Below are 27,978 nucleotides of genomic sequence, written 5' to 3' on the forward strand. Positions count from 1 at the left end.
TTCCAAAATTACGAAGCAAACTCGGTTTCCACCACAATAAATTGGTGTAATGCCTGACAAAAAAATGCCAGTGTCAAATAGACATCAATAAGGCAAGGTTGCAATGACGTTGTCAAATAAAATCCCAAGATTGGCAAATAACTCATGAAGTTCATATAACACCCAATGCTAGAAGTGCCTTATAATTCCAATGCAAAATTGTGATCCTCATTCAATCAGAATCCAAGAGATAAATTAGTTTAAGTTATAATACAATGAAACCTTTCTATTTGCTGAATATATAAGATACAGGCATCTGATTGCCAGAAAATTGCAAAAAATAAGAAGTAATACAACCAGACCATTGTGATTCCTAATGTTTAACACCCACAAAACAAAGCGCTACTTCAGCCTGGGGTTGGAGCTCCTCCAGGAGTTTTACCAGTTTCTCATGACAAAGCTTTGTTTCACTTCTTTCATTGAGCATCTGCCGCACTCTAATTCACAGACAGCAAGAACAATATTAGACATCCAGTTTTTACTATCACCGAAAGCATTAGTAGAAGAATCAGACAAATCAATTTAAGCAATAACTATCGTTATTGAATACAAACACATGAATCTATTCAATGTCAAACACATGAATCTATTCAATGTCCTACATACGACAGAAACTATTTATTACAAAAGAAAATCCTAGAACACATAAAAGCTCCACGAAACTAGCTCACCCAGCGCTAATCAGTGGAATAAATTTACTCTTTAGACAGAAACAATAGCCGAACTGCCTAAGCCATAATGAGAATAAGAATCACATATTAAACTACAAAATGACAGCCCAACTCATCCTTGCCTAGACCATTTTCTTGCAGTAACCTACAGCCATGAGGTAGGGCAGGTACTCTTACATATGAGGGTAGACATTATTCTCATACTCAGCTCTTTTGTATGTGATGTCTTTTCCTTGCTTGGCGCTGCAAATAGGTCGGGCTCAGGCTGGCCAGGGTGGCCCAGACCCACCCGAATTCTTTAGACCATGCCAAGCACAAGCTCTGCTCATGGTTCTACACAGGCTGCCCGATCCTGGCCTGAAACTCGGTCCAGCCCAGAAGCCCATGGTCTCAAGGCCCATTTGGAAGCACTACACTCATAGGGCTGCCAATAGGCTGGGTTTGGCCAGGCCTGAGACGGAACCAGTCCCTGGCTTTTGTAGCTAGGCCCAGGCCCGTACGTTTTACGCCAAACCACACACCCGAACCCAGTGCGCCAGATGAACAGTGCTACCCAAGTCCAGCCTGGAAGCCAGTAGGGCGGCCCAGACCAATGGGCAGCGCTACTCTTGATGAAGTGAGAACTCTCCTTATGCATCGCAAGCTTTGAACAATAGGTCAAAGACATCCCATTAAAGGAGATTGCCTTAATGTCATTAAATGAACAAGACCAGAGATTTAGCGTCTTGCTGTAATGTGGATGACACACTGACCAAGAGTGCAGTACATGTGTGGCCTCGACAATGTAAATTTTGTTCTCTTCTAGGGGTTGAGAGGGATGTTCAAAATATGTTTTGAAGAATCGAGACTTGGACACATGACTTCACACTGTCAACTTGGCTCAGGTCAGTCCCGACTCTCATCAACTTTGAGCAATCTTTATCCCACAATTCTGTGACCTCAAATCAATCTTTATTCTACATATTGGCAAAACAGTATGATTTGGACCCCTAAACTATGTAGTTGATCCACAGTCACTTCTATCACACCCCAAGTTTTATAATACCAAAATTCTTGAGATGTGACAGTCTATTCATAAGGAATAAAACAAATTCGAAATTTTTACTATATATTGTTCCAAAACAAATTTTACATTCACAAGTACAAAGTTTATTTTACAGCTTATAATAACATGAGGATATATATATACATATATATATATATACAACTTTGATAGAACAAAGGTTACAAAGGCGAACTTTTTCCAAACTCCTCCTGCTGTACATACGAAAAATACGGCTGCGATTACTCTGAATAAATTTCACAATAGTTTGATAAAATGTTTTCAGAATAATCGCAGCCGTATTGTTCGTATGTACAGCAAGAGGAGTTTAGAAGAAGTTTATAGTCATGGATATATTCGTATATTCGCCTTCGTAACTTTTGTTCTATCAAACTTTTGTGTGTGTGTGTGTGTGTGTGTGTGTGTGTGTGTGGAAGAAGTTTATAGACATGGATATATGCGTATATTCACCTTTGTAACTTTTGTTCTATCAAACTTGTGTGTATGTGTGTGTGTGTGTGTGCGTGCGTGTGTGTGTGTGTAGGGATTTCATATGGAGATTTGAATTATTATTCAGAAACATTGTTTCCTTGAATTCTTGTGAGTTCTATAGAGCCATTGGAGTTAGGCTAGTTAGCTTCCTTTTAATTTTGAATCAATCCATCGATTTGTTTCCTGCACCAACAATGATGCCTCAAATGATCTAGCTAAAAAGGACGTTGTGAGTTTGCAACTTAGGAACAGCTGTAGGCCCCATATTGACACCACCCACCTCTCAACCCTCTCATTGCAGTTTCATTCTTCTCAACCATGATACATCTACTCCCCCTCCCTTTCTCTTCTCTCTTTGCTCCCGTAATTTGTTCTACCATGTTTGGAGGGGATTTGTTGGTTTAGGATGCAGTGTACCTGTTACACGGCAATCCACCCTCTTCACATAAGCTCTAGGACCTTCAACCACGAGTAGTGTCATTTTTGTATAGGGATCTTTGCACGGTTACATGTACCTCCTCTCTCTCACTCCCCTCCTGCCCAAGCCCCGCCTTTTCCTCTTTCTAGACGTGGCCTAGCCATGTACAACGCCGACCTAGAACAACACCAGCTAGGAGGGGCTGTTTGGTTCAAGTGGAAGGCTCTAAAAGGGCAAGGGAAAGGCCCAAAAGAGCATGGATGGAAGTAATGAGGAGATATGGTGAGTTATGGTCTGACTAAAGGTATGGCCCTTGATAGAGTGCAATGACAGAACAGGATTCATATAGTCGACCCCAAATAGTTGGGATAAGGCTCAAATGATGATGATGATGACTTTTACAAGATGTTTTTCTCACTTTAACAAAAAAACAAGTACAACCTATTTAAGAAAAAAAAGAGGACCAGCAAGTGCGTATACAGTCTTCATGATGCATTTTTACATAGAGGATTTAACCCCAAATACAAGTTTCCAAATTTTTGGAGCTTTTAATCCTATTATAAGTGGGTGGCAAGGCAGAGGTTGCCTTAGCTATAACCCCCAACCCAAGAGTGAAGGAAAAGCACGAGCCCTGTATTAAATTTTTCTTTATTCTTTTATCTATTTTTTGGGTGAATCAACTCTCTCTTATCCTCTAAAATTGTTCTTTAGTTTTTCCTTTTTCTTAATTTTTTAGTTTTTTTCTTTTTTATAAAAGCTTTCAAACTACTCAAGCCTGATCGAGACTGAGTCATGAGAGTCAACTCACTTGTGCGAGTCCTGAGCGAAGTCCGATTGTCCCACCACTCTTAATGGTTGTCTATGATTCATCTGAATCTCCAGAAACGGGATTAAGGGAAGTATTATAAGATCATATTTACCACTCAATCCAAATGGCAGTTTTACATGACTTTATGCCAATGCAAATGGACCCGAAAATCTCATTTGCCAAAACTTCATGCATCCTAGCAGGAGCCTCACATTGTTAATGATCATGAGGGTCAAGAAAGGTAAATTGAGATCTGCATTGTCAAACCCATAATTGAAGTTCAGTATGCACCAGGGTCCATAGTTGTAATATCCAAAATCTAGCACCATAGAACCATGTTAAAGAAACCATAATTCAAAAAGTCATCCATTTTTAGGTGGCAAACTGACAACACGTACATTCGTTTTAAGAGGCAATTCAACTGATTGTGTTGCTCATAAACTCCACAAGATTATTGATTGGACAAAGTCAAATGTTCTTTGACACTACCAAAGAAGTAATGGAGAATTTTCAGAAGATTTTTAAAAAGAAAAGACACATAGCATACCCACTAAAATAACATTTTTCTAGATTAAGACAACTAATAGCGATATCCCATGATTTTAAGCAACTTTCCACCGAAATAGAGAGAGATCAGACTTTTAAATATTGGCTGGTTTCAAGCTCGCATCTGAAATACTGAAGTCACAATATACAGTAATATCCTCTTCCAACAATCAGCAGGGTAATGGCACTTCTCTTGAGTCAAGCAAGACAAAGGAATGATTAACACTACAATAATTCAAGCAGACCGTGAGATATATGTGTACGTAATTGAGGACATGACCCTGTATCCAGTCACAATCTCAACAAGTATGTGTTTCAGTAGTGAACTAAACTTCAGGTTAACCAAGAGCATCACCATGTCCTTTTACTTTAAGAACTTTGCAAGAGCATCAGCAAGTTAATATAACTTCGATGACTACTACTCAGATTACCTCGATGTCTAGATATTAACATAAATTTTGGTAAGTGGAAGAAAAAATAATATTCATGGAACCTAAGAAAATAATAACAAAGCATTTTTTTTATTTTTTTTGGAGAATAATAACCAAAGTTTTTAAAATCATCTCAGCCACGGAAATCGGCCCCTAGCCTGGCCAAGTAACTGGCTAGTCTGAGTCAACTTGCCTAAGTCTAGTCCGAGCCAACTTCAGTTGGACATGGGTTGGACCCCGACAACCACTGAGCAACTATTCTTGGTATATTTCTCCCCTTCCTACCCCTCCGACCAAAAAGCTGGCATTTTCCTCAGTTGGGGCCCCTGTCCTTTCCACTCTTTGGACAATATGGGGAGAGAAAATCAAGGACCTTCAGAGGCAGGCAAAGGACGACATTGCGAAGTCTGCTCGAAATCTTATTATCTTTTGGGCATCAAATTATAAACTTCTCAAGCACCTCTTAAAGTCCAATTTCCTTTTGAAACAGTCGGATATCATCAAATTCAGACTCCCCAAAGCCTCCATGTTCTTCTTTGTGGATCCTCCCTAGTCAGGGCTCCACTAAGCTGAATTTTTTACGGATGTTCCTTGGGCAATATAGGATCTCGCAGTTTTGGGGGAATTTTCAAGGATTCAGAGAGCAATGTCTTGTCCTCCTCCCATAGCTTCCTTGGCACTAGTAACTCCCCCTGGGCTGAGGCTAATGCATTTTTGGAAGGGATCAAAAGGTTTGACCCCTATTGGGGGGGAAATCTTAAAGTGGAAGGGTACTACAAGAATGGTCTTCCTTTGGGTCAATGTGAGTCAATGTCTCTGACATCTCTCTCATATTTTTTACCATATTTTCCATCTTAGCAGGCAAATTTGAGCCATCTTTCATCACATCTGGTGGAAGGCTAACGCATAAGCAAATGATTCAGCCAAGAAAGGTGTTGCCATTACGGGGATCATCATCTTCATGACATTTTGGTTTTTGGAACCTTTTTTTCCATGTTTAATAATCTCTTTTCTCCCTCTTCCTCTTTTTACTACAACCTCACCCTCCTACTTGCTTCTTCATATTCTTCTATCATTGTCGTTCCTTGTCCAACCTTTTTTCACAGGTCTAATGTTGGGAGTGGGTGTAATAGGTGGCCTGTTTTTTGAGACTCTGTGCACCTCGCCTGTGGCTTCCTGCACTGTATATCTTTCTGTTTCTTTTTCTCATTTCTTTGCGGTGCCCGTCCCCCCCCCCCCCCCCCCCTTCTTTCTCCCGCCCCCGAATGCCCCAACCATCTTTGAGCACCTGGCTTGTCGGTGCATGCACTACATTTCTTTTTATCTCCCTGCTCCTATTCTTCTCTTTTTCACTCCTCTCTCCCTCACCTCCCTTCCAAATATCTCCCCACCCCCCCCCCCCCTTTCACTCTCCTGGCATCTTCATTACCACCTCTCCCCTCTTACTCTTTTCTCGCTACTTCACTGTCTCAGACCAAACCCCCACCTCTTCCGCTGCTCTTTCTACCTTGCACACTCTTTAACGACAATCTTCGCCTTATTTTGATCTTTGCCTTGTCGCTCTCTTTTCCCATTGACTGTAAATATCATGAGTGTTTGAGGACCCAACCTACACTCAAATTTTTTGATATAGTTCTATTTCTTGATATAATTCGATTGTTATACAGAGCAGCCAGACTGTGGGCTGCCTTCTTCTCACTTCCCATGCATCTGTAATACTAAAACTATACTCCATACATTGTCATCATTACTTCAAAAAAATTCCAAAAAAAAATTAAAGTATAAAAAATGGAAAAATAAAAATGATTGTTTACAATAAAGTCAACTCTTCTCAAAAAAAACAAAATGATCTTTTACAATAAAAGCATGTAAAATATGAATCAATCTTTTTTTATGATATGGCAATTTCTAGTTGCTAAAATTACATGTTAATCCAATGTAACGTACTGCAACTTCAAAGTTTCTACTATTCTAGAAGAAACAAAAGTGTAAAATTTTATCCCTTATAAATGTAAAACTGTACTACTACATTAAAAGAAAAAAACAAAACTACAAAAAACAATAAAATATCTCTTTATAAATGAAAAAATTTACTGTGCATAGAAAAAAAATTGAGGTTTTCTTGTTTTGGGGGGGTAGGGGAACTTGAATCTTACACATTTTTTTATTTAAATTGCAACAAAAATGCAACAACAAGTGAGTAAATGCTACATTAGGCCATACTTTCAAAGAATAAAGCAATCCTGTTAATTTAAACCTAAAATTTCATCTAAAGTTCCTAGTTTTGATATATTTTCTCTTGATGTAAATCAACACCTCAAATTCTTGTCAAACCTTCTTAAGACGACCCAATCAAAACCCTCAAACCAATTATTGATTTGGAGCTCGGATCTGAGAGATTAGGGTTCTTGAATTTTTAGGATAAACAATGAACCCAAAAAATTGAAATCTCGAAAGTCCAGAATCTCCGTGTTTTTTGGGGTGAAATAAAGCCTATGACTGGGTGGAGAGCCCAAAATAGGATTAGGGATGAAATTTTGTCAATGATTGAGCACCCGGTGCGAAAAAAATCACAAGTTTTTTAAATCAAATGTCAGAATCTTCGATCTCTCAAATCCATGAAATTTGTCAAAGCTAGTTGATAGATCACCTAAAATAAGTAGGTATAACAAACTTGGGCTCAATCAGGCTACTTCAAAGCACACGAACGAAAATGGTGAAGAAAAGTGGTGTGAATTTCTGCCCCCCTTTTAAACTAGTTTTTTACTATACTTGGGTGACTACTGCATTGATACGCACATCATACAATCCCAGGAGAACACCAGCAAGTCTTCCCGTGTTTTACATAACTTGGGCAAGTTTGTACAGGAACTCGCCTGCATCTGTACATTTTTTTTTTTTATAAAATATACAACACGATGGGATTTTTTGGGTTCGGCAGGGAGCCGAGCCCAAGTCACACAGGAGAGTTCGAGTAGGACTCACCGAGTTGTAAAACATAGACAATATTATTACAATTTTTCTTTTTCTTTTAAGAATAATAACAAACAATGTTCAATTAAAGTACGAAAGGGAAAAGAAATACTCATAATTCAAGGTTGCAGTACTGCAATAACTAGCTATTATAGTGAAAAATAAGAATACTATTTACCTCTGAATGGTAGCAGTATCACCATGGCCAGTCGAAATAATAAACAAGGAATTAGTAGGTAAGGCATCATAAAGGCTCTGAATTCTGGAATTCATGCGAGTTAGTATTTGCTGTAAACTTGAGTTTATCCGATATTGGAGTCTCCTCTTTTCAGCAGACTTCTTACTACAAGTAAGCAATGAGATCATTTCTGCCAGTTGGGCATTGAACTTCTCTGCATCATTTGCTTGCAGTTTATAATAAGAATTCAACTCTGACAATTGGGTCCATATGAAATTTAATTTTTCATTCTTTAACTGCAAGAAGAAAATAAGGAAAAAGGTAAGTATGATAAGAACACAAGTATGCCAAGAAGAGTACCAACATATCATCATAAAGATTAAACGTCATCAAACTGACCTCCTTTTTGGCCTTTGAAAGAGCATCATCATCCGAATGGGCAGGTATTGCATGGCATGATCCATGGGCATAACGTTTTAATACAGATGTCCCATCAATAAGAGCACAATTTCGGCCATTCTCACTCAAAACGGCAACCAGCTTCTGTCGCAGCAAAGTTGCTGGAGAGCCAAAATCAGGTCCTGTATACAACAAAATTATGGTATCCAATGAGCAGCAATTAGAGCACCATTGTGCATTTTATAATGCATGATCCGAAAAGGAAAGGAGAATAGATTGTAACTCAGCATTCTTGGATCATATCTTTCATATTCAACTCCTAATCGAAAAGGCAATTCTTCTTTAAGTTTCAGACAACAGACAAATGAACATGCCCTTCATACATCTCAAAGCCCATTACTATTTTGATATATGATTGTCATGTAATACACTGATGTTGCCTGAGATCGAACTTGAAGCATAGAATATCCAATTAATACATAAATGGAACCAGAGCAAGACAAACTTTTCTTATCAGAAAATCAAAGATTGGACCAGAAAGCGACAACTCTCTAAGGACAGGGCATCTTCTTGTTGGCAATGGCAATAACATTTTGGGGAGTTCCCTTCAACGAATAGGTTAGAGGACAACTAGAGCAAGACAACTGCTATTATACATGTGTTGCTATGACCTAAAGCTAGTAAAACCAACACACAGAGAAAGTACATTTACCATGTCTAATCTTGAGCAGGGCCAAATCCATTGCAGCTTTGGCATCTTCGACACTGTCATGCCCATGTCCTGATATTTGAATATCACGAGAAAGGAATCTTCGGGCTAGAACTCGCAATGCTGGTTTGTAATGTGCACCACGAGAGTGTCTGTACAAGATGGCCGTATCAATCACCAAACCATGGGAGACCTTCAAAGCAAGGAGGTCATTCTCTAACGAATGACCAACAAGTATAGTTTCCCTGTATACAAGCTTCAAAAATAATGCCTGGCCATCAAAATTGAAGCCATAAGAACAAGAACAAAATATTCAGTTTCACAGCATGGAAGCACCTACAACATGAAACCCTTTTTCTCCAGTCACAACTTATTTATTTATTTATTTTAATAAATACAACTTTAAGAAACTGATTGTCACTGAAACTCAGAATACATGATGGTATTAATGAAATCACAGGAAAAGGTGCTAAGTCAGACCTGAATATCCTCAAGTGTTGTCGTGACGTCCATCAACATCTCATGTGTTATTCCACTGTACCTGCTTCAACTCAAAGCATTAAGTTTAACATGCACACAATTATATGTGATGTAGTGCATGGGAAATACTGGTTATATGATTTCCAGCACCATATAGCAAATTGTTGTGGTTCATACAAATGTTGATTGGTCCAAGTGACAATGTAAATGGTGTAGCACAATCTTCCGATATGAACATAACTATACTATATGCTAAATGTGGATTCCAAGGGATGGTCATGTGTCAGACTTGAAACTACCCCTGCTTCAATACTTGTATTTCAAGAATACCCCTATTTCAACCACCTTATAGATATCCCTTTTTTTCTTTTTGAACGTTAGATATCCCTTTTTATTTCGAAACTACCTTTACCAGAAATCCCTTTTCTATTTCCAAACTACTCCCGTTCAGAACCATTGCATGTTTCAGTTTCTTATCATCTTAACAATAAAAAATTTAGTGTAATTAATTTATCTTATATGCTGTAAAGTAATTTAAAATAATTAAAATTAAATATAACTGTTTTTGCATTTCAATATTGGGACTTAAATAATGGAAATGTTTTCTTATGGGTGCAGCCACACTCCAATAAATGCGACTGCAGCTGCATGGTTGCCCATTTTGAAACAAACAGTCCTCACACGTCACCTCCAAAATGCAACCTTTATACAAAATGCTGTTCATTTACTTAAATGTTCATCTTTTTCCATACTCTTTAACAGTTGATAGCCTCGCATTGGGCTGCATCTGGAAAAGCATTCAGAATGGGTTTTCAGGAGTAATGCATGAGATAGTGTTGACAGTCAACGAGGGGGTTCGGAACGCATTATCTCATGGCTACCATAATGCAACATGCTGCAGTTCTCTCTCTCTCTCTCTCTCTCACTCATGTGTGTCTGTGTTTGTGTTTTGTTTTCCTTTTGTGGGGGGGGGGGGGGGGGGGAGATTGCGTGTTGGGTGCTTCTATACTCTATTCCTCAATGTAGCATTATGTCAATCCTCAAGATGCAAAGTACATGGTAGCCAAGGAACGATGTACTATATTTCTACCATATATACCTAAATTTGTTAACATAATTATCTATAAGAAGCAATATTTTACAACTTTGCTGAGTCCAACTCAGACTCACCCAAGTTACTAAGGTTGGCACTCTGCCGAGCCCAAACCCCAACAAAACTTGACGGTTGTATATTTTACATTGGAACAAAAAAAGAATGTACAGACTTGGCTAGTTACAGTACAAACTCACCCGTGTTCTATAATAATCAGAACACTTGCACGATTTCTCCCAAGTTTTACATAGCTGGGGCAATCAGCACTCAGCACATTACTCCCCAACTACTATTCAGAAAACAGTTTAAAAAAAGGGGGGTGGGGGCAGAAATCCGCCCACATATCTGTCACCATTTTGTTTCCTGTCTTGGAAGAAATCCTGATTGAGCCCATATATCTCATACTTATTTGGTCCAATCTAGCAACTAGATTTAAGAAAAAAATAACAAATTTCACAGACTTGGCAGATCACGGGTTCTGACACCCCATTTCAGAAACTTATAATTTCTTCATAACCAGTGGTTAGGCTTCAACAAAATTTCATCCCTAAGCATATTTTTGGGTTCTCAATCCAATCATAGGCTTATTTCACCCCAAAAACCACAAAAGGTATGGATTTAAGAGATTACAATTTTTTAATTTACTATCCCATCCAAAAATTTCAAGAGCCCTAATCTCTTAGATCCAAACTCCAAACCGAAAATTGGTTTGAGGACGTCTTAAGAAGGTTCGAAGAGGATTTGAGGCGTAGATTTGCGCAAAGATCTCAACAAGGAGTTTTGCACAAAATTTTGGGTTTCTTCTTTTTTTTTATCATTTTAAATTAATACGTTTGCTCTGTTCTTAGAAAAATGACCTGACATAGCTTTTACTCACTCATTGAATCGTCCATCTATAACAAAAAATGCATAAGATAGTTTTTTATTATTTCAATTTTCTTGTATGCAAGTAAATTTTTACATTTATGACAAGATAAAATATTGTTTGTTAATAATGCTGGTTTTCTTTAACATTAATAGTAAATTTTTACACTTACAAGAGATGAGTCCTTTACATTTCTGTTTCTACTAGAATAGTAGAATTTTTAAATTGAAGTATTCTACATCAAATTAATAGGTAATTTCAGCAAGTAGAAGTTCCCATATCATCAAAAAAATCATTTTCCATCTTTTAAAGGTTTTTCCTTTTTTTTTTGGGTAAAATTTCATTTTTATTACTTCCCTTTTCTATTTCTCATGGTTAATCAAGCCTTGTCCCGAATTTTTCAACTTTTTCGGACCTTGTTATACGGCTCCAACCAAACTTGGAAAAGTCAACTTGGACTCGTCCGAGTAACTCAGCTAGGCCATGACCGAGTTTTGTGGCCAAGCCAATTTTAGAAACAGTGATAACAAGAATTGTACCTTCAAGATGTTTTACTAGTTAGGAAATATCTTCCCCTCTTATTTCTCAAAATATTTTAGATTGCATATGCATCCTGATATGTAGAGTATTTTGAAACTGGTTAAGTCAGATTTAGCCCACATAGGCACTTATGTGTTTCTATGCATGTGTGTACGCCAAAGGGCTACAACCTAAACCCATTAACCATAGCTAGAGATATTTTTGGGCACAAATTTTACACACATGTTATTCAAAAAATAAGCAATTTTAGAAAAATAAAATAAAACTCCAGTTCATGATCGCCTAGATCCACTATCCATCATATGGAAGAGTTGCGTAGGCTAAAAATAGCGGACTAGATCTAAGATAATCAACATTCACCAAAGTTTCTCTCTCCTTAAGAATTCCATTTTTTTGGAGATCGCTCATTGTGATCAAGAGAATTTATGTACATGAGTGCAAGAACCAATATTGTAGAGATGGTCCTTCTCCAAAATCTTTCGTGAGATGTGGCACCTACAAAGGCCTCAAACAACTGCCAAAATGCTCTCCTATCATTAAAAATTTATTTCGAGCTTTTGAAAAGGGCCCAAATCCCCCAGGTCTAACAACCATTCAGTCAAAAGCATAGTTGTCGGGAGCGGGTGCGTTCCCAAGAGGGAGCTTTGGCTTGGGTCGGCAGAATTGTGGATTGCTAAAAGCTCCTTGTGGTTAGGATCGTCGTCCATACAATCCTGTATCAAGGGAGCGCAATCCTTATCATAGGAGTGCGAGATTCCGTGAAGGAATCGCAATAGTAAGTTTAAAGGGATCGCAAATGATGCGTAGGTTCACAGTATCATTGGGTACAAACCTGAATCAGTGCATATGCATCAGTGTCGAATAGAAAAAAATCATATGCACTACATCATACACTTGAGAACCGCGGTTCAAACCTGCTGGGAACGACGATCACAATATAGAAATTCGCGTTCCATCCAAGATCTCTAACTGGAATAGAGGTTCTAGAGTGGGCCCGTGACCTTTTCTAAAAGGTTTCAGAACTATGGTCAAAAGTGGTGGATTTTGGGGAAGTATTCTCACTACTCTATACTAATCTCAAGGACCATAATGTTGCTTTTCTTTTTTTCTTTTTTCTATGTTTTTTGTTCGGAGGCTTGGGGTTGTAGGGGGTTGGTTTGTATAAGAACCAACAGTCATCAACATCATCATAACCTTTTACCAACTATTTAGGGTCGGCTAAACGAATCCTAGTTCGTCATTCTGCTTTATCAAGGGTCATACCCTCAATGCGGCCATAAGTCCCCATATCTTTTCTCACTACTTTCAACCATGCCCTTTTACCCCTAGCCCTTTTTGAGCCTTCCAATTGAATTAACTCACACATCCTAATAGGTGTTGTACTAGGTCTCCCTGTACATGGCCAATCCACCTAAGTCTGCTCTCTCTCATCTTATCGCCTATTAGAGCCACACTTAAGTTCTCCCAAATATATTCATTTTGAATTCTATCCCTTCTTGTATTGCCACTCATCCATCTCGACATCCTCATCTCAGCTACACTCATCCTATGGGCATGTTGTTTCTTGACCACCCAACATTCCACCCCAAAAAGCAAAGTTGATCTCACAGGTGTCTTATAAAACTTGCCCTTCAGCTTCATTGTCATGCGGCAATTTCATAAAACTCCAGTTGATCTTTATTTTGCCTACTCAACTCCAATTCTATGTGTGACATCTTCCTCAATTACTCCATTTTCTTGGTTATCGACCCAAGTTATCAAAAATGCACCCTTTTTTGATTTCTTGATTGTCAATTTTAACTACTTCCTCATCTTTACTCCTGTTATTAATAAACTTGCATTCCATGTACTTTGTCTTAATCGGGCTAAGTTTAAAACTTTTAGATTATAAAGCATCCCTCGAAAGTCCTAACTTTGTGTTGATGCTGCTTCACGTCTCATTGATCAAAACCATGTCGTCCGCGACAACATATACCATAGTACCTCAGCTTGTAGGTGCCTAGTTAAATAGTCCATAACTAAGACAAAGGGGTACATTAGGCCCAAGACTCAAAACTTACATGATTTAGTCTAGATAATAGAAGGGCTGGTAACAAGCCGAGCCTGGGTTGCCAGAAATGGCCTTGGCCCGGCCTTGGCCGAGCCAGGCCAAAAAAAATGAAGAAACAAATAAAAAAAAAAGGAAGAAAAAAGGGCACTAGTTTCTTAAGGTCGGGAAGGGCCGGGCTGCCCGGCCCATTACCAGCCCAAGATGAAAGTAAGAATTCAAAAATTCCTATGAAGATGACTTGCTCTAATTTAGGAGATTCTATGCTGTGTTGTTGATTTACATGTCACTTCTTCACTGCCCATTTCCATGCTTCGCTGCCAATTCTGACATCTATTCTTTTCCAAGTAGGTCTTCAAAGAATAACCCTTCCGTGCCTGCTCATCTTTTTGTTTGGCTCCTTTTATTTTGCTCTTATGTGGAACTGTATTATTTCTGTGCTACATGTACATCTCTGGTAGCATAGATACGAAGCATCCTCACTTTCCTATTTCCAGTACGGCATGTATCATCATGTGCACCTGTTGTTTCTCTATCCTGTTCATGTTCTGTTAATTGGAGTCTTTTGGAATTTGCTGATGCATTTGCGCTTGGTTTAGAACTTTCACAATATTGTGTTTTGGAACCCACAAGTTGTTCAACCTGCTGAGCTGACAACTCATTTGAATAAACGAAGGAAAGGTATGGATCTGCTGACAAGCTCGTGCCAACTTTCACGGGAGTTTGGACTCTGTCCTGCCAGAGTAGTTTTTCCAGTGATTCAGGCATTTTTTCATTTCAGTGTGAATCTAGCAAGCGACAAGTTTTTCTTTTCAGGTCTGCTTCTTTTCTTTTCTCCAACATCTCCACCAATTTTGTCTGCCAAGTTTTCGGTGTATGTGTGTGCATCTAAGGCACCCATTTAAATCTGAAAAGCAGTATTTGCATGTTTTAAACACAGACTTCAAAATATAATGAATAGGGCATATGTCCTGGTTTATGGTTGAATAGCCCAAAACTACTTTCAAGGTGCACAAAATGAATTGTACATTATGGGTCAGAACTGTTTTGAACCTAAGGCTCCTCCATGTGTGATAATAATTGGACACATGGTTTTGGCAGTTATTATATTTCCTGTGTCTAGAGTGCATTTTCACCTTTACAAAAAAGATTAATAAAAAAGCCTCATATAGTTTATGTTCTACAGGTTCAGAAATTTCAGATTGTTGTTTATTCAGAAAACTAGAAGGCTGAATTCACTTTCAAAGTCGATTCCAATACTCAAAAACCACCTAATTATTTCCTATAATTCCAATGCTTGACATGGCAAAGAATCTTATGTTATTATAGGAACATCAGCATTATAGCTTTTTCCCAATTAATTGGGGTCGGCTAATTATAGCAGCAACATAACCATCATTAAATGAATCTAGTAGCATACCAATCAAACTGTTTTTACATATAGCTCATCATGGATAACAAGGAACTGACCAAAATCCAAAAACCAACATTCCAAGAATAAAATCTATAAGAATAATTTTTTCAGGAAAGGAATTGTTTAGAAGCATTAGGAGTCCCAAGTTTTTTAACTGCAATATATAGAACTACAATATGAAATAACCCAAATCAGTCCACTTACAGTCATCCTTTTATCTCAGGGCATTAAAATAAAAAGCCAAGGCAAACTTAATCGTACAAATCAAACAAATGAAGCACCTTGTATTGTAGTCAAGGATAGCATTAGAGGGTTTAACCAACTTGTCTAGCACCACCTGGAAAACAGATATGTTGATAACATTGAGAGAAAACAGAACATATAACAAGTAGAAACAAAACGCATAAAGCATCCACATTAATTGACCCATAATAGAACAAGGAATAATGCATACAACAACTCTGCATCAAAGTCAATGAGTGGACAGGAAATATGCTGATTATGCTCTTACATAATGCAATAAACAGAAGACCAAATGAGGAATCGGAAACTATGTGAAAATGTACGGTGACAACTTTCTACTTTTTCCTATGAGGATGCAGAAAGGCTAATCAAATTAACTTGAAAACATTTCTCTCAACGGGCTAATCGCCTAAGACTTAGCTCACATTGATGTAATAAGAACCAACCAATGTTGTAAAAGGCAGGCGTCAACAAATCTAGGCGAGAACACTTAACATGCAAGGGCCAAGATGTCCATGTATTGTAACAGGCTGGTCAAAAAAATTGCTTCTTTCCTACCAAAATAGACAAATCAAAAATTACAGTGCTTGCCCTCAAATATAGAAAATTGGAAAAAAAATAAAAAAAAAAGGTGCCTCTCTTATCACATCACATGTGAATATTAAATTCCCTCTATTTATTCGATGACCAGCTTTTATTAAAAAGGCCACCTCTGATTTATGTCAGAGGCTTTTGTTTGATTCCACACACACACACAGAGCCTTCTGTGTAGTACATAGTGATGGAATCTTTGTAAAATAGTGATGGACACTCCAAAGCCTATATTTTCCCTTTCTCGGTGTTCGACAGAGAGTGAGAGTTCATTTGAATTCCATATTGTATGTTTTTCTGGTTCTCGTCTTGCATGGAGAGAGAGAGAGCTGTTTAATTCCGGGATAACATAATGGGTAGTGATTTCATGCAATCGTTGTATCATAGTATAATGCAACTACACTTTTAGAAAACCATGTTTATGGTATTTGTATAACCCAAAAGTTTGCGCAAGCACTCTCTTCATCTCAATAAAAAATTCTAATTTGCACCCTATATATGGTCAAAATGAGTCCTTTCCAACAATAAATCTAGACCGTCCATTTGATGAATTTCAAGATCTAGGTTTATGAATTCAAAATCCTTTTTTTTTAATATTGTTAATCTAATGATAATAAAATTAGCTACAAAATTTGGAGAGAAAAAAGATCATTCTGAAGCCTAGATCTAAGCATCTCACCAAAATAGACGGCCTATATTAATTGGGCTAAGAAAATACTTTCTAGGTTGCGTTTTCAAATTTTTCTTTTTTGTGATAGTTCATTAGAATGAAAATAGTGCATATTTTAAAATATGGATCAAACAAATGTGTTTTTGAAGGTTGTTGCATTATATTATTATACAACTATTGCATGAATCACTACCCTAACATAATATTTTGGCAAAATGAGATGATATTCTGTCAAAAATTTGGAGGACCAGTGCCATACACTTTACCAATTGTATCCAATGCAGGCTGAGGAAAGACAAAAAAGGTATATGTTTCTTAGGGAGAAGGAACTTCTAGAAATGCACTAGGTGGCATTTTGCATGTCTTAAGAAACTGAAGCAGATTCCATGGTTTGGATTTTGGAATTGTTCCACTTGGGCTTAAGAACATTAAGCCCATGATTTTGGCAAAAATAATGCCTCGATAATTAGCCAATAATTCAAGCGGAAGAAGCTTTAAAGAAGGTATGAGAAAATTGATAGGACAGTATACATGGTTTTAAATACTTTCCCCATTTTTATGTTTTGCAGTATGAGGCAGGCCAAGATTCTCGCCTAGCAGTTTCTAGGCACCCACCAAGGTCGCGCCTTGGACCAAAGATGGACACCTTTTGTAAGGGGCGCATACGGTGCCTTCCTACATCAATTTGGTGCGGCCTGGGGCCTCAACTGCCTAGGCAGCAAGGCGGCTGACTTTCTCAACAAGGATAGAAACCATAACAAAATATGTGAAATCATGATCATCACCAACTCTCCCTAACATCTACTTAAACACTCTACCATAGCATGGATATTGCATGGATATGAGATATATAAATTATTTCTTATAAAAACAGCATAAATTCCATATTATGAACCACGACTTAGTTCCAAGGGCTTTTCTGACTCCATCGCAACCCAGATAAGAACTATCATGCACAAACATCACAGATATACATGCTGGAAACCCAAGAATTCTAGAGAGCAGAAACACACACCTTTCCTTCAATATCAACAAAGGTCACTTTGGTAAGCTCTAATCCTTCAGCTGTGTAACACTGAAATTTGATACAGGAATTCATATCAATAGGGGTATAACTACATCTACACCTATTTCACAGATGAAAGCTATCTCAGCTTTATACATAAGGAACTTTACAAAATCATAAATAAGAGAATTGAAGAACTAGATCAGTAGAGATGTGCAACCAAAATTTTATGTGATTGCCTCATACCAATGAAGCTGAAGGCAAGTTCTATAAGACAGATGTGAGACTAGCTTTGCGCTATGGGGCGAATGTTGGGCGGTCAAAAAACAATATACCTATAGCGGAGATGAGGATGTTGAGATGGATGAGTGGCAAGACAAAAAGGGATAAAATTCGAAATGAATACATTTCGAAAAACTTAGGTGTGGCACCAATACGTGATAAGATGAGAGAGAGTAGCCTTAGGTGGGCTGGCCATGTGTGGCACAAACCCAGTACCGCACCTATTAGGAGGTGCGAATTAGTTCAAGTATAAGGCTCAAAAAGGACAAGAGGTAAGTCCAAAAAGACATGGTTGGAAGTAGTGAGAAAAGATATGGGGACCTATAGCCTCATTAAGGGTATGGCCCTTAATAGAGCAGAATGACAAACCAGGATTTGTGTAGCGAATCCCAATTAGTTGGGAAAAGGCTTTGACGATGATGATGATGGTCAGTGGAGATAGTAAACTAGATTTTATTTATTTATTTAAATACACGATCCGTTTTATTTAATAGGTTTTGTTCATGGAGTTCGAGAAGTTTTACCATCTCACAGTCAAGTGCCAATAAGTCGTAAACACAAGAGCCTGATGGAGCATTTACAGTGGAGACAAGACCTGCATTTAATAGGTTAGAACATAACACGTAAGGACTTAACCATTAATTAAAAGGTCTGTTGATATAAGATGCTTAATGGCTCATTAATTTCAATAAATGAACCACCTGAACAACTAAAGTGATACCCATTATCCTCCATCTCCTTCTCTGTGAGCGTGTAATACGAAGGCGGAAAAGGTAGGTCTTTTATGTTCTTTAGGGAGCATGAATTATCAGAAGCTGAAAAAAATGGTAAATAAAATAAGTATTACAGTACAAAGCAACTCAACATAACATGTAATCATGCAAATGGAGACCTGCAATCAGATTTTGTAACGGCATATACATGTCTCAACAACACACGCAATCATGCAATTCAGAGCACAAGTATCTCCTACTATCTTTGGCAAGTTTTTTGGATGTTGTAAACACCCTCACAGAATATTCTAAGTAATCAGTGAAACGAAAAGGAACAAAATGAACTCAAAAGTGTCTAGTACTTGTATTTCTATCAACTTAAGCAGCATAGTTAGCATTCAGGTCATATTGTAACTATACCTATCATCATGAAGTAGCATTTGGGTACTATGAAAAAAGAAAATAAATTTGTCTAGTCAAGATAATCTAGAATGTTGGAATTTGGCAACTTAAGTAGGGTGTTGACAACAGTAAATGCCACCTAATTTAATAGATTTCTAGAGAGCTACCTACATCATAAAAGTCTACTCAATTCACAGATGCCACCAATATTTGTTTGATATAGAGGATTTCCCAAAGATCACCTTAGCAAATAAGTACCAGTTGACTATAGAACATGACGTCAACGCTAAAAGGGGATCATATATCGGATTTAAATGTAAAACACCTCAATCAGCTTTGAAGAGAGGACTGCTTTTCTTTTTCTTTTTTGACCAGTTATCTACACTAGGAGTAATTTCTAATTACAGTAGTTTCATTTCTGGATCCAGTAGCTTGTTTCTTCAATTCCCAATGAATATCATGATGTCATTCCAAATGATGTAGGGAAACAAAAGCCAGTCCGAATAAATTAAAAAAAATAAAGAGCATTTGGACAGGGACCTCCATGAAGCAACCACGAGAATAAAAAAACCCATAACCATAATCCCTTCAGATGACCAATAATTGGGCCCCACCAAGTGAGACAATCAGAAATCTACATCTTCAAGATGAATAATTAATTAGATAAAAGTCGGGGAGAAAATAGCACTTGCCCACACAAAATTAGCTTTATGAAAAGAAAAGAACTCTAAACACCAAAATAAACAAAATTTTGTTTATAACAGAACCATATGAATAAAAAGAGAAAATAAGAAAACAAGCACTATAAGAAGTTCTACAAATGCATTCAATGTCTCATGGTCAAATAAAATAACCTGGCCATAATAATAAATAGGATAAATATTTGGCACGGCACACCCACATGCAACCTTTCCCCCCAAAAGAAAACCTCAAAAAGAAAATCATTTTCCAAGGATTGAGAGCCCGAAACACCTGCACATCCATTTTTTGCCTCACCCATTGGACTTGAAGTTCCTGAAATGGTGAAAATCTCATGGATCTATGCTGTTTCAAAATGGTGGGTCCAGAAAATGGCACAGATGGACCTTTCTAGGGCTCAAAATTCTTTTTCCTTTTTTTTTTCATATCCATGATCATGGAGACCCAAAACATGGATATGCATAGTTTTAGGTCCTCAATCCATCTCCAAGATGGATTTTTTAAAGGGTGGCCACATGCCCTATGCCCTAACCATACCCCATTAAATATTAGTAGTTATGCAATCAACAACTGGCCAAATATGCATTGGTACATTGCATACACATTTTAGACAGTGGAGAGAACATGAAAAATCAAGTGCACATTAAGGTCTAATTGAAAGTGCTAGTTACCTCCAAAAGATGAAACTCTTTCATCAATAGAAGAAGAAATGAGAAGGAAAAAGAGAATCAGAAAGTAAGAGAAAAACAGTTCCAATATGAGGTCACTAACCTTGTTTTGTAGATGGATCTGCTCTTCGAAGAACAGCATTGGGTTCGTCGCGCTTCCTCTTCTGCTTGCATGTAAGAAGTGCATCTATGGTCTGCATTCCATCCAAGACACAGCTGAAAAACAATGTATATGGCCAATGATCAACAAGTGGTTATTTAGTTACCATATGTCTACTTTCTTATATTGAAACAGCCACATAAAAACAATTCGATACCATTATATATTGACTAATACGCAAGACACTGTAAATAATTATAATGTGTCAAAGAAGAGTCTTCAGACCAACCTTAGAGCCATTACAGGCCTTGGGTTCCCACAATAGTTCTTCAGGCTATTCAAAAGGCTAGATTGTGACATATACAAGGCCGCATCAAGGCCCGGAACATACAAAAAGACGACTTTTGATATTAGAGGCTTGTTCTGCATTTCACAAGATATATATTAAGTACTCTTCATGGATAAAGGAATACAAAACGATATAAATATAATATTTGATACAAGATGATTGTTCTGTGCTTCACAAGATATAAGCTAGTGTTTGTCATGCCATAAGGATTACAAACACAGCATACCATGCAACACAACACAACTCTGACATCAAAGAAAGTAAAATATTTACTAAAACAGCAAAATGTATGACTTCGAATGAATACGGAAAAGAGTCAAATTTTTTATACTATATAGAACAGTTTTTACAGTGATGTTATTTTATTTTTACCCATATTCATAAAGGTGAAACTGAAAGTGAAGCGCTAGAGAAATAGCAGAGTCAAATTGACCCAAATCAGCAATGTTTTTGGGAAAAAATTCCAAATATTAATAAAATAAGAAAAAACATAAGGGCCACTATAATATGTATAATAGCTTCATAACCTAGAGCTATCACCACCTTCTCAACATATTGGATGCCTCAACCTGAACTTTGATGGGGCTTATAAAGGCAGCATGGGGCCAGCAGGAATAGGAGGCATATTTTGGAATATGCATGCCACTATACCTAAGTATATGCAGGACCTTTGCGCTATTGTGACAAGGTGGAGATAAGCTCCTTTTAGCCGTCCTGCATGCATGCCCATTCGAAATGGATTTGCAAATGGAGGTGGAAGGTAGCTGTTTTAATTCCATCCATTAACCGCAAAATGAGGGACCCATACCATGGTGTTTGTTCACATTTTTCATGAAGATTCTTGATACATGTCGTGGCAAGGAGGTTAATTTTCAGCTCATTCCCTATAGAGCTACTAAGGTGGCTTATATGCACATGTGAAGGATGTTTAGCAGAATAAAACTGATCATATCGTGTACGCGTGCAGACTTTATGTTTAATAACCTGTCTTTAATCACAGATAGAAAGTTGCTGGACTAAGTTTTAAAATTTTCAGACTAAACTGGAAAGAAGCAATATCAAGAACTTAGCATGCATACTTCATGCCTATGGAGCTTGATGATCAGTTGATATATATATATATATAGGCAAAATTTTATATAGAGAGCCTAGGCTCTAAACAATCAAATCAGAGCCTACCTCAACAATTTCACTATAAGAGATTGTTTTGATGCCCAAATATCCTCAAATCGATCATCTCGACATCAAGATGCATGGACATGAGAAAAAAATGGATTTCAAATTTTGGAAATAGTGTATTTTGTAATGCATTTTGGGACCGTCAATTTTCAAGTTTTCATAGATCTGTCGATCTACACTATATTTGAAGCTTTAAACTTTATAAATAAAGATGAAAATATATTTTAAGGCTATCACAAAGATTTCCAATGTTGAAACCACATTTCTCGACACTATTTGAAGGTAGGCTCTAATTTGATTGTTTAGAGCTTATACAAACCGCACCCATATATATATATATATGGGTGCGGTTTGTATAAGCTCTAAACAATCAAATTAGAGCCTACCTTCATATATATATATATATATATATATATATATATATATATATATATATATATATATATATATATATATATATATATTGCATGATTCTTTGTCTTTAATAAAATACTTTCAGGACACTGCCACTAATAAGATGTTCAACGAAACATAACTTATGACCAATTCACAATAACAAAAAAAAATGAGACAATAAAACTGAATAAGAGAACTTAAGAAAAACACCATCCAAGGAAGCCTTCATACCTTAATAAAAACCCAAGATGGCATGATTCCTTCGCCAAGAACCCAAGTTACAAGTCCCTGAACATCCTTTTTGGCACAGAAAATAGAATTTTAGAAATGGTATCAAGAATATAAAGTTGTTGACAGATGTTCACCAATGTGTGGGTTATGATCAAAACTAACTTGGAGATTTAATGCAGAGTCAGCATCTGGGGTCTTTAAAATAGCATCTGCCTTGCCCTACACACAAAACAATTACGACTTAAAAAACGTAGTAAGGATCAATGGCTAACAATAACATGGAACACGATTTTCATTGATGAAAAAGTTGATCATCATCATCATCCTTTCAACAAGAAAAAATGAAAATGTGCATCATGCCCATTCAGGGGGGAAATGGACATTTCCTAGAACTAGATAATGGCATCGGTTTTGGACGATGCTCAGATGAGAAAACAGGTCAAAGATGCTTTATATAATATCCTATTCAAAACAAAAAATAAAATATTAAAATGTATAATTTTTTCCTTTAAATTTAAATCAATTGATATCTTTTTTATTTATTTTTATTTTTTTCTTAAATTCCAGCTATTTTTAATTGCTTTCTGACATAGTCTATTTTGATGGATGTAAATTCAGATTTTTTAGAGGAAACCGAATTTTTAATTTGATAAATCTCTATGGAATCTGTTTAACAACATATAAAATGCTCATCTATTTGATTCTTTTCCCTTTTTTCTGGATAAATGAAAAATCCTATTATATCTTTTTTCTTAAATTCCAGCTATTTTGAATTTACTGACATAGTCTATTTTGATGGATGTAAATTCATATTTTTTTGTTTTAATTTGATAAATCTCTATGGAATCTGTTATAAAATGCTGTTCTATTCGTTTCTTTTCCTTTTTTCTGGAGAAATGAAAAATCCTATTATTTAGATCATATTCCCCCCCTCTAATTTATTTTACAGGGGAGGAAGGTTTTCAGGATGAGTGTTTTTAGGAAAAAAAAAAAAACTGAATTTTAGGAGATTAGAGGAAAAAGAGGATAAGCAATTCAAAACTCACGCCCTTCTTTTCCTTCCTTATACAGAGACAAATAAAACCACATAATATACCAGTATACTATTCCCCAGTAATACAAACATCCTATAAAACCTAATACCTTCTTTTGTTGATCAAAAACTTTGAAGAATGAAGTAGTCTTAAATATTTGCAAAATAGAATAACATAACTAGCATAAAGCATGATTCACAAAATAACTGTTTTGAAAAAGCATGATTCACAAAATAAGTGTTTTGAAATGGGTGAACCAGAAAGTGCATACGCATCCCCATGGAAGTTTCATTGTTAAGACCGAACATGCTGCAAGCACCACGAGGTCAATTCCAACAAACTTGCACCATGCTGAAACAATTCCTACTTCGGCATTTTATTTTCTGTATTATTTTAGTTCCATGTGAATTCTGCATCACTCTGCTTCTCATAAAAGTTGTTGAGAACAAGGAGAAAGGCCTCACAAACCAACTGCTTCAGGCTTTCTCCAATGTGATTTTTAGATGCTAAGCAAGCAACCAAAGGAATGGCATCGAGGTATTAGGTGGAGCAAGGTGAGCTACTACTCAGCAGTTTAGTCGCAACAACAGGTGGGATTACATACAATAGTCAGAAGGCCCATTCCAGGGTGGATCATTCTAATCACTGTGATAATGAGACTTGATTTAGGAGAAAAATACATATCTTTGATTTGATTAATCAAATTGCTTCACAAAATTGGTTTCTCCATTTTTTTTTTTATTAATGCATCTTTTCGACTTTTTATGGTTTCTTATACAATGCCTCGATCAATGAAGATTCCCAAGGATCAAAGGTTCCATATGTGGAATAAAGAGATTAGCCGCACCATAAACATGCTTTCACATATTAAGAAATCAAAAGAACAACAAGATCCATAAGGGAACCTACATCGATTGTTTAAACTACTATTTAAAAATTCGGTGTCTCGATCCGGAATTGGGCGATCCGAATCCGATTCCGGATCGGGTATCATCCAAGATGTTACAAATCTGCTAATAAAACGGGATCCGAACGTGTCGCTACAGGAAATCGCGATTCTGACGTCACGAATCGTTGATTCGCTATAGTGAACCAGTAAGGTCTAAATACTTTCTTCTTCTTTTTTTTGAAAATTTAGCAATTTAAAATTTTAAAAAAAAAACTCAAGTGCCAGCTATGTATTGGAAGTCATGCACATACAAACAACACAGCAAGTGTACTCCCCCTCTTACCTCAGTCACACGTACAACAAGCTATGTTGAGTGGTAGGCTTTATACTGCCTTATGCACTTTCGTATCTTCGATGTGGGATTTGTTTCTTCCCCTCACATCTTGACAGAGTACAACAAGCTAGGCATGACTTTTTTTCTCCATCAACCTAACTCTCTCTCTCCCTCCACCCCCTCCCCCCCCCCCCCCCCCCCGGCATCTAGCATCTCTCTCTCTCTACTAACAACCCTTCTCTCTCTGGACAGCCTTTCTCTCTTTACAAAGTTTCTTCTATTAATAATTCTATTAAAATTCTCTCTGTATTAAGTAGTATAAACAAATAACTCTACTAAAATTCTCTCTCTACTACCAACCTCTTCCATTAAATTTGTTACATATAACTTCTTTTAAAAATTAAAATTCAAAGTTAATACAATAATAAAATAAATAAATTTAATTAGAGAGATTTATTTTATTGTAACGTTCAATTTCAAACTTTATTTTGATTATAAAATAAATTTAATAGGCAACAAATACTCAATATGAGACAAGTTCTCAGTATTTACATATTTTTTACACAATAATAAAAAACCATAAATCAAGTATCACTATTTCTTTTAGAAACCAAAAAATTAGATTTTTGAGAAATTATAGTATTTTTTTAAAAAAAATTCTAATATGGAAGTGTTTTCTAATATGTTGTATATGGGAAATTATTTTTTTAAATCTTATAATATGGAAGTGTTACTCTAATATTCTGAAATTATTTTAATGTAATATTATAATATTATATTAGTAGTATTATAATTAATAACTATACAGACATCCAGACAAGAAAATAGTGTCTCAGTATTCACCTATTTTTATAAAGTAACAAAAGTACATAATGCACCACTCCTAATTTATTTTAGAAACTAAAAGAATACTATTTTTAGATATTTATAGTAATTTTTTTATAAAAAATTGGGATAAAAATTGCCGATTCAGCCAATTCTCCGATCTAATCCACCGATCCGACATGGGTATGGGTGTGAACGATTCGGGTCACTAATCCACTTTTTTAAACACTGGTTTAAACTGAGTGTAGAACTCGTGAAATCCTCAAAGAGTTCATCAGTTTCTGAGCAGACAACCAGTTTTGCAAGAAACGTTGGTCACTTGCACTATAAGGCAAAATCTAGAGTCTCAAGGTCAAATCAACCAAAATACTATGCAAAATTTGAGTTAAATGGCAGGTCTTGTAGGAAGTGCCATTGCCTAGGGTGGACAGCACCTCTAGAGACAATATGTGACAGGACTGAAAAGATTATGGGGCTTGTCAGGACTTGTGAATCACCAAGTCAAAATAAGAGCTCTTCTCCTAGGCCTAGTCATGTTCTTCAACTTTTTCTTTGTGACCCTTGGCTGTCAAAGAAGTATCTGTTGACATCATTGGATAGGCCCCAAACTAATAGAGAAAAATATTATCCTTAGGTATCAGCCAACACCATTGTAGACTTTCAACATAAAAGAGTGGATGTATGTCTCTTATTCCCACGACTTACCCCTGATAGGGAGGCCATCTTCTCCCTTCAACCTTTGTCATGTTTATGTTATTGTTTCCATTCCCATTACCTTTAGGGGCTAACTATAGGGATATAAACAATAAAAGGGACATGTAGATAGGGACACCAGTTTTCATGAACCAGATTCTCATTCTCTTTCACTTGAATACACCTTCCTCCAGGATAAATGGTCGGGAACAGACCATGTCCAGTTTCTCACGACAATGTGGACACTCAAAACTTACTAAATAGCATGCAAACTAGCTTGATGTCCATATGTTAATTCAAATGTCTGAACCATCTAAAACTAATTTGCAATAAGATTGGCACACTAGCATATGCTAATTCAAAGGTATGGACCATTTCTTTTAAGTAATAAATGAATTTTGTTTGAGTAATGTGGACAATCCAAAACTATTTTGCAATAACACTGGCACAAATTCAGTGGCTAATAACAATGGTTGAAAATTCAATAGGGAAACACATAAATAGAAATGCCAATCAACATGGATTAAAGGAAATAATGACCGAGGTCTATAATGAAGTAATATTGAAATCACCGGGAGGAAAGAGGATTCAATTCGATGGTGTTAATCCTATATAAAGAGGATTCAAGAGCTGTGCCAACGTCAAACAAGTTTCCTAATAGATTTCTTCCAGCACTGTTTTTGAATTCTTACAGTCAAGCTATCCTTCTAAACGCATAAAGACCAATCATATTTCAATCATGTCATTTTGTCTGCACCATTGGAAACACAATTGCGGATTTCTTCTTCTTTTCTTTTTTTTTCTTTCTCTGGAGTAAGAAAAATGCAGAATCCAATTCTGATACAGGCATTGAAACCAAAAAGAGAAAAGAAATAGGAAATATCACACTAAAAAAAAATTGGAAAGATAAAAGGTGTACAGTTAATGCAGGAAAAGGGTATTCCGTGTAAACCGACAAGTAGAAATGAAGCAACTACCATACAAAGAAAACGAAAATAGACACATATAATCACAGAAGCAAATAGAACTAGTTGAACATCATCAACAGTGGAAAAAAAAAGAGAGAGAGACAGACGGAGAGAGATTTCAATATCACGCCCATTAAGGGAGAGAGAAAGCGTTGATATCACACCTGCTAAGAGAGAGAAGGAGAACCATGAAAGGGGAGGTTTAGAGAGAGAGTACATACGTCGGCTCCATAGACGTCGAAGAAACCATGGGTGGGAGCAGCTTGATTTGTATGGGGCTTCTTAGAAGAAAGGCTCCCCATCTTCTTCTCTCTTCTTCTCTTTGTTATTGAGTGCAGTAGGTCTAGGTTGCCAGGAAGACACGAAGAGCTCTCACCATTTCCATTCACTTTCAGTGTAGATGTGAAGAGAGAGGGACGGGAGGAAGCCACGACTGTATAAACAACGGCGCTCTTAACAGTCCGGGCCTTATGGAGGGACAGAGTAGTGGCAAGAAACTCTCTGCCCCTCGCCCAAATACAAACCCCTCTCTCTCTCTCTCTCCCCACAACCCCCAAGCGG

General features: G+C 36.9%; 1 protein-coding gene across 4 annotated transcripts; it reads right to left on the reverse strand.

The window, feature by feature from the left end:
* Nucleotides 1-156: 156 nt before the first annotated feature.
* LOC18432893 (Polynucleotidyl transferase, ribonuclease H-like superfamily protein) lies at nt 157-27,978 on the reverse strand. Of its 4 annotated transcripts, none has more exons than XM_006842987.4 (14): nt 27,639-27,978; nt 22,837-22,893; nt 22,675-22,740; nt 20,809-20,942; nt 20,523-20,635; nt 18,639-18,752; nt 18,462-18,532; nt 17,665-17,724; nt 15,427-15,482; nt 9,187-9,247; nt 8,710-8,977; nt 7,998-8,179; nt 7,599-7,894; nt 157-476 (listed from the first exon to the last, which is right to left on the reverse strand). In XM_006842987.4, exons 1-14 carry the CDS (start codon nt 27,717-27,719, stop codon nt 353-355), a joined length of 1,683 nt encoding a protein of 560 aa, XP_006843050.1. In that variant the 5' UTR covers nt 27,720-27,978; the 3' UTR covers nt 157-352. The 4 variants fall into 4 exon arrangements, with proteins under 4 accessions (XP_006843050.1, XP_088708457.1, XP_088708458.1 ...); XM_088852331.1 differs by having other exon boundaries at nt 22,675-22,731; nt 27,639-27,975; XM_088852332.1 differs by having other exon boundaries at nt 20,523-20,613; nt 27,639-27,905.

This window comes from Amborella trichopoda, chromosome 11 (genome assembly GCF_054954075.1).
Source record: "Amborella trichopoda isolate Santa Cruz 75 chromosome 11, AtrichopodaSantaCruz75HAP2 v2.0, whole genome shotgun sequence".
In the NCBI taxonomy this organism is placed as follows: Eukaryota; Viridiplantae; Streptophyta; class Magnoliopsida; order Amborellales; family Amborellaceae; genus Amborella; species Amborella trichopoda.

Excerpts from the sequence above, each read along its gene's own strand:
- LOC18432893 (XM_006842987.4), bottom strand. The coding sequence starts at position 27,719 with ATGGGGAGCCTTTCTTCTAAGAAGCCCCATACAAATCAAGCTGCTCCC. Across the intron at positions 17,725-18,461 it reads TGGCACTTGACTGTGAGATG|TGTTACACAGCTGAAGGATT; the intron begins GTAAAACTTCTC and ends ATCAAATTTCAG. Across the intron at positions 15,483-17,664 it reads TTGTTGATATTGAAGGAAAG|GTGGTGCTAGACAAGTTGGT; the intron begins GTGTGTGTTTCT and ends TCTGTTTTCCAG.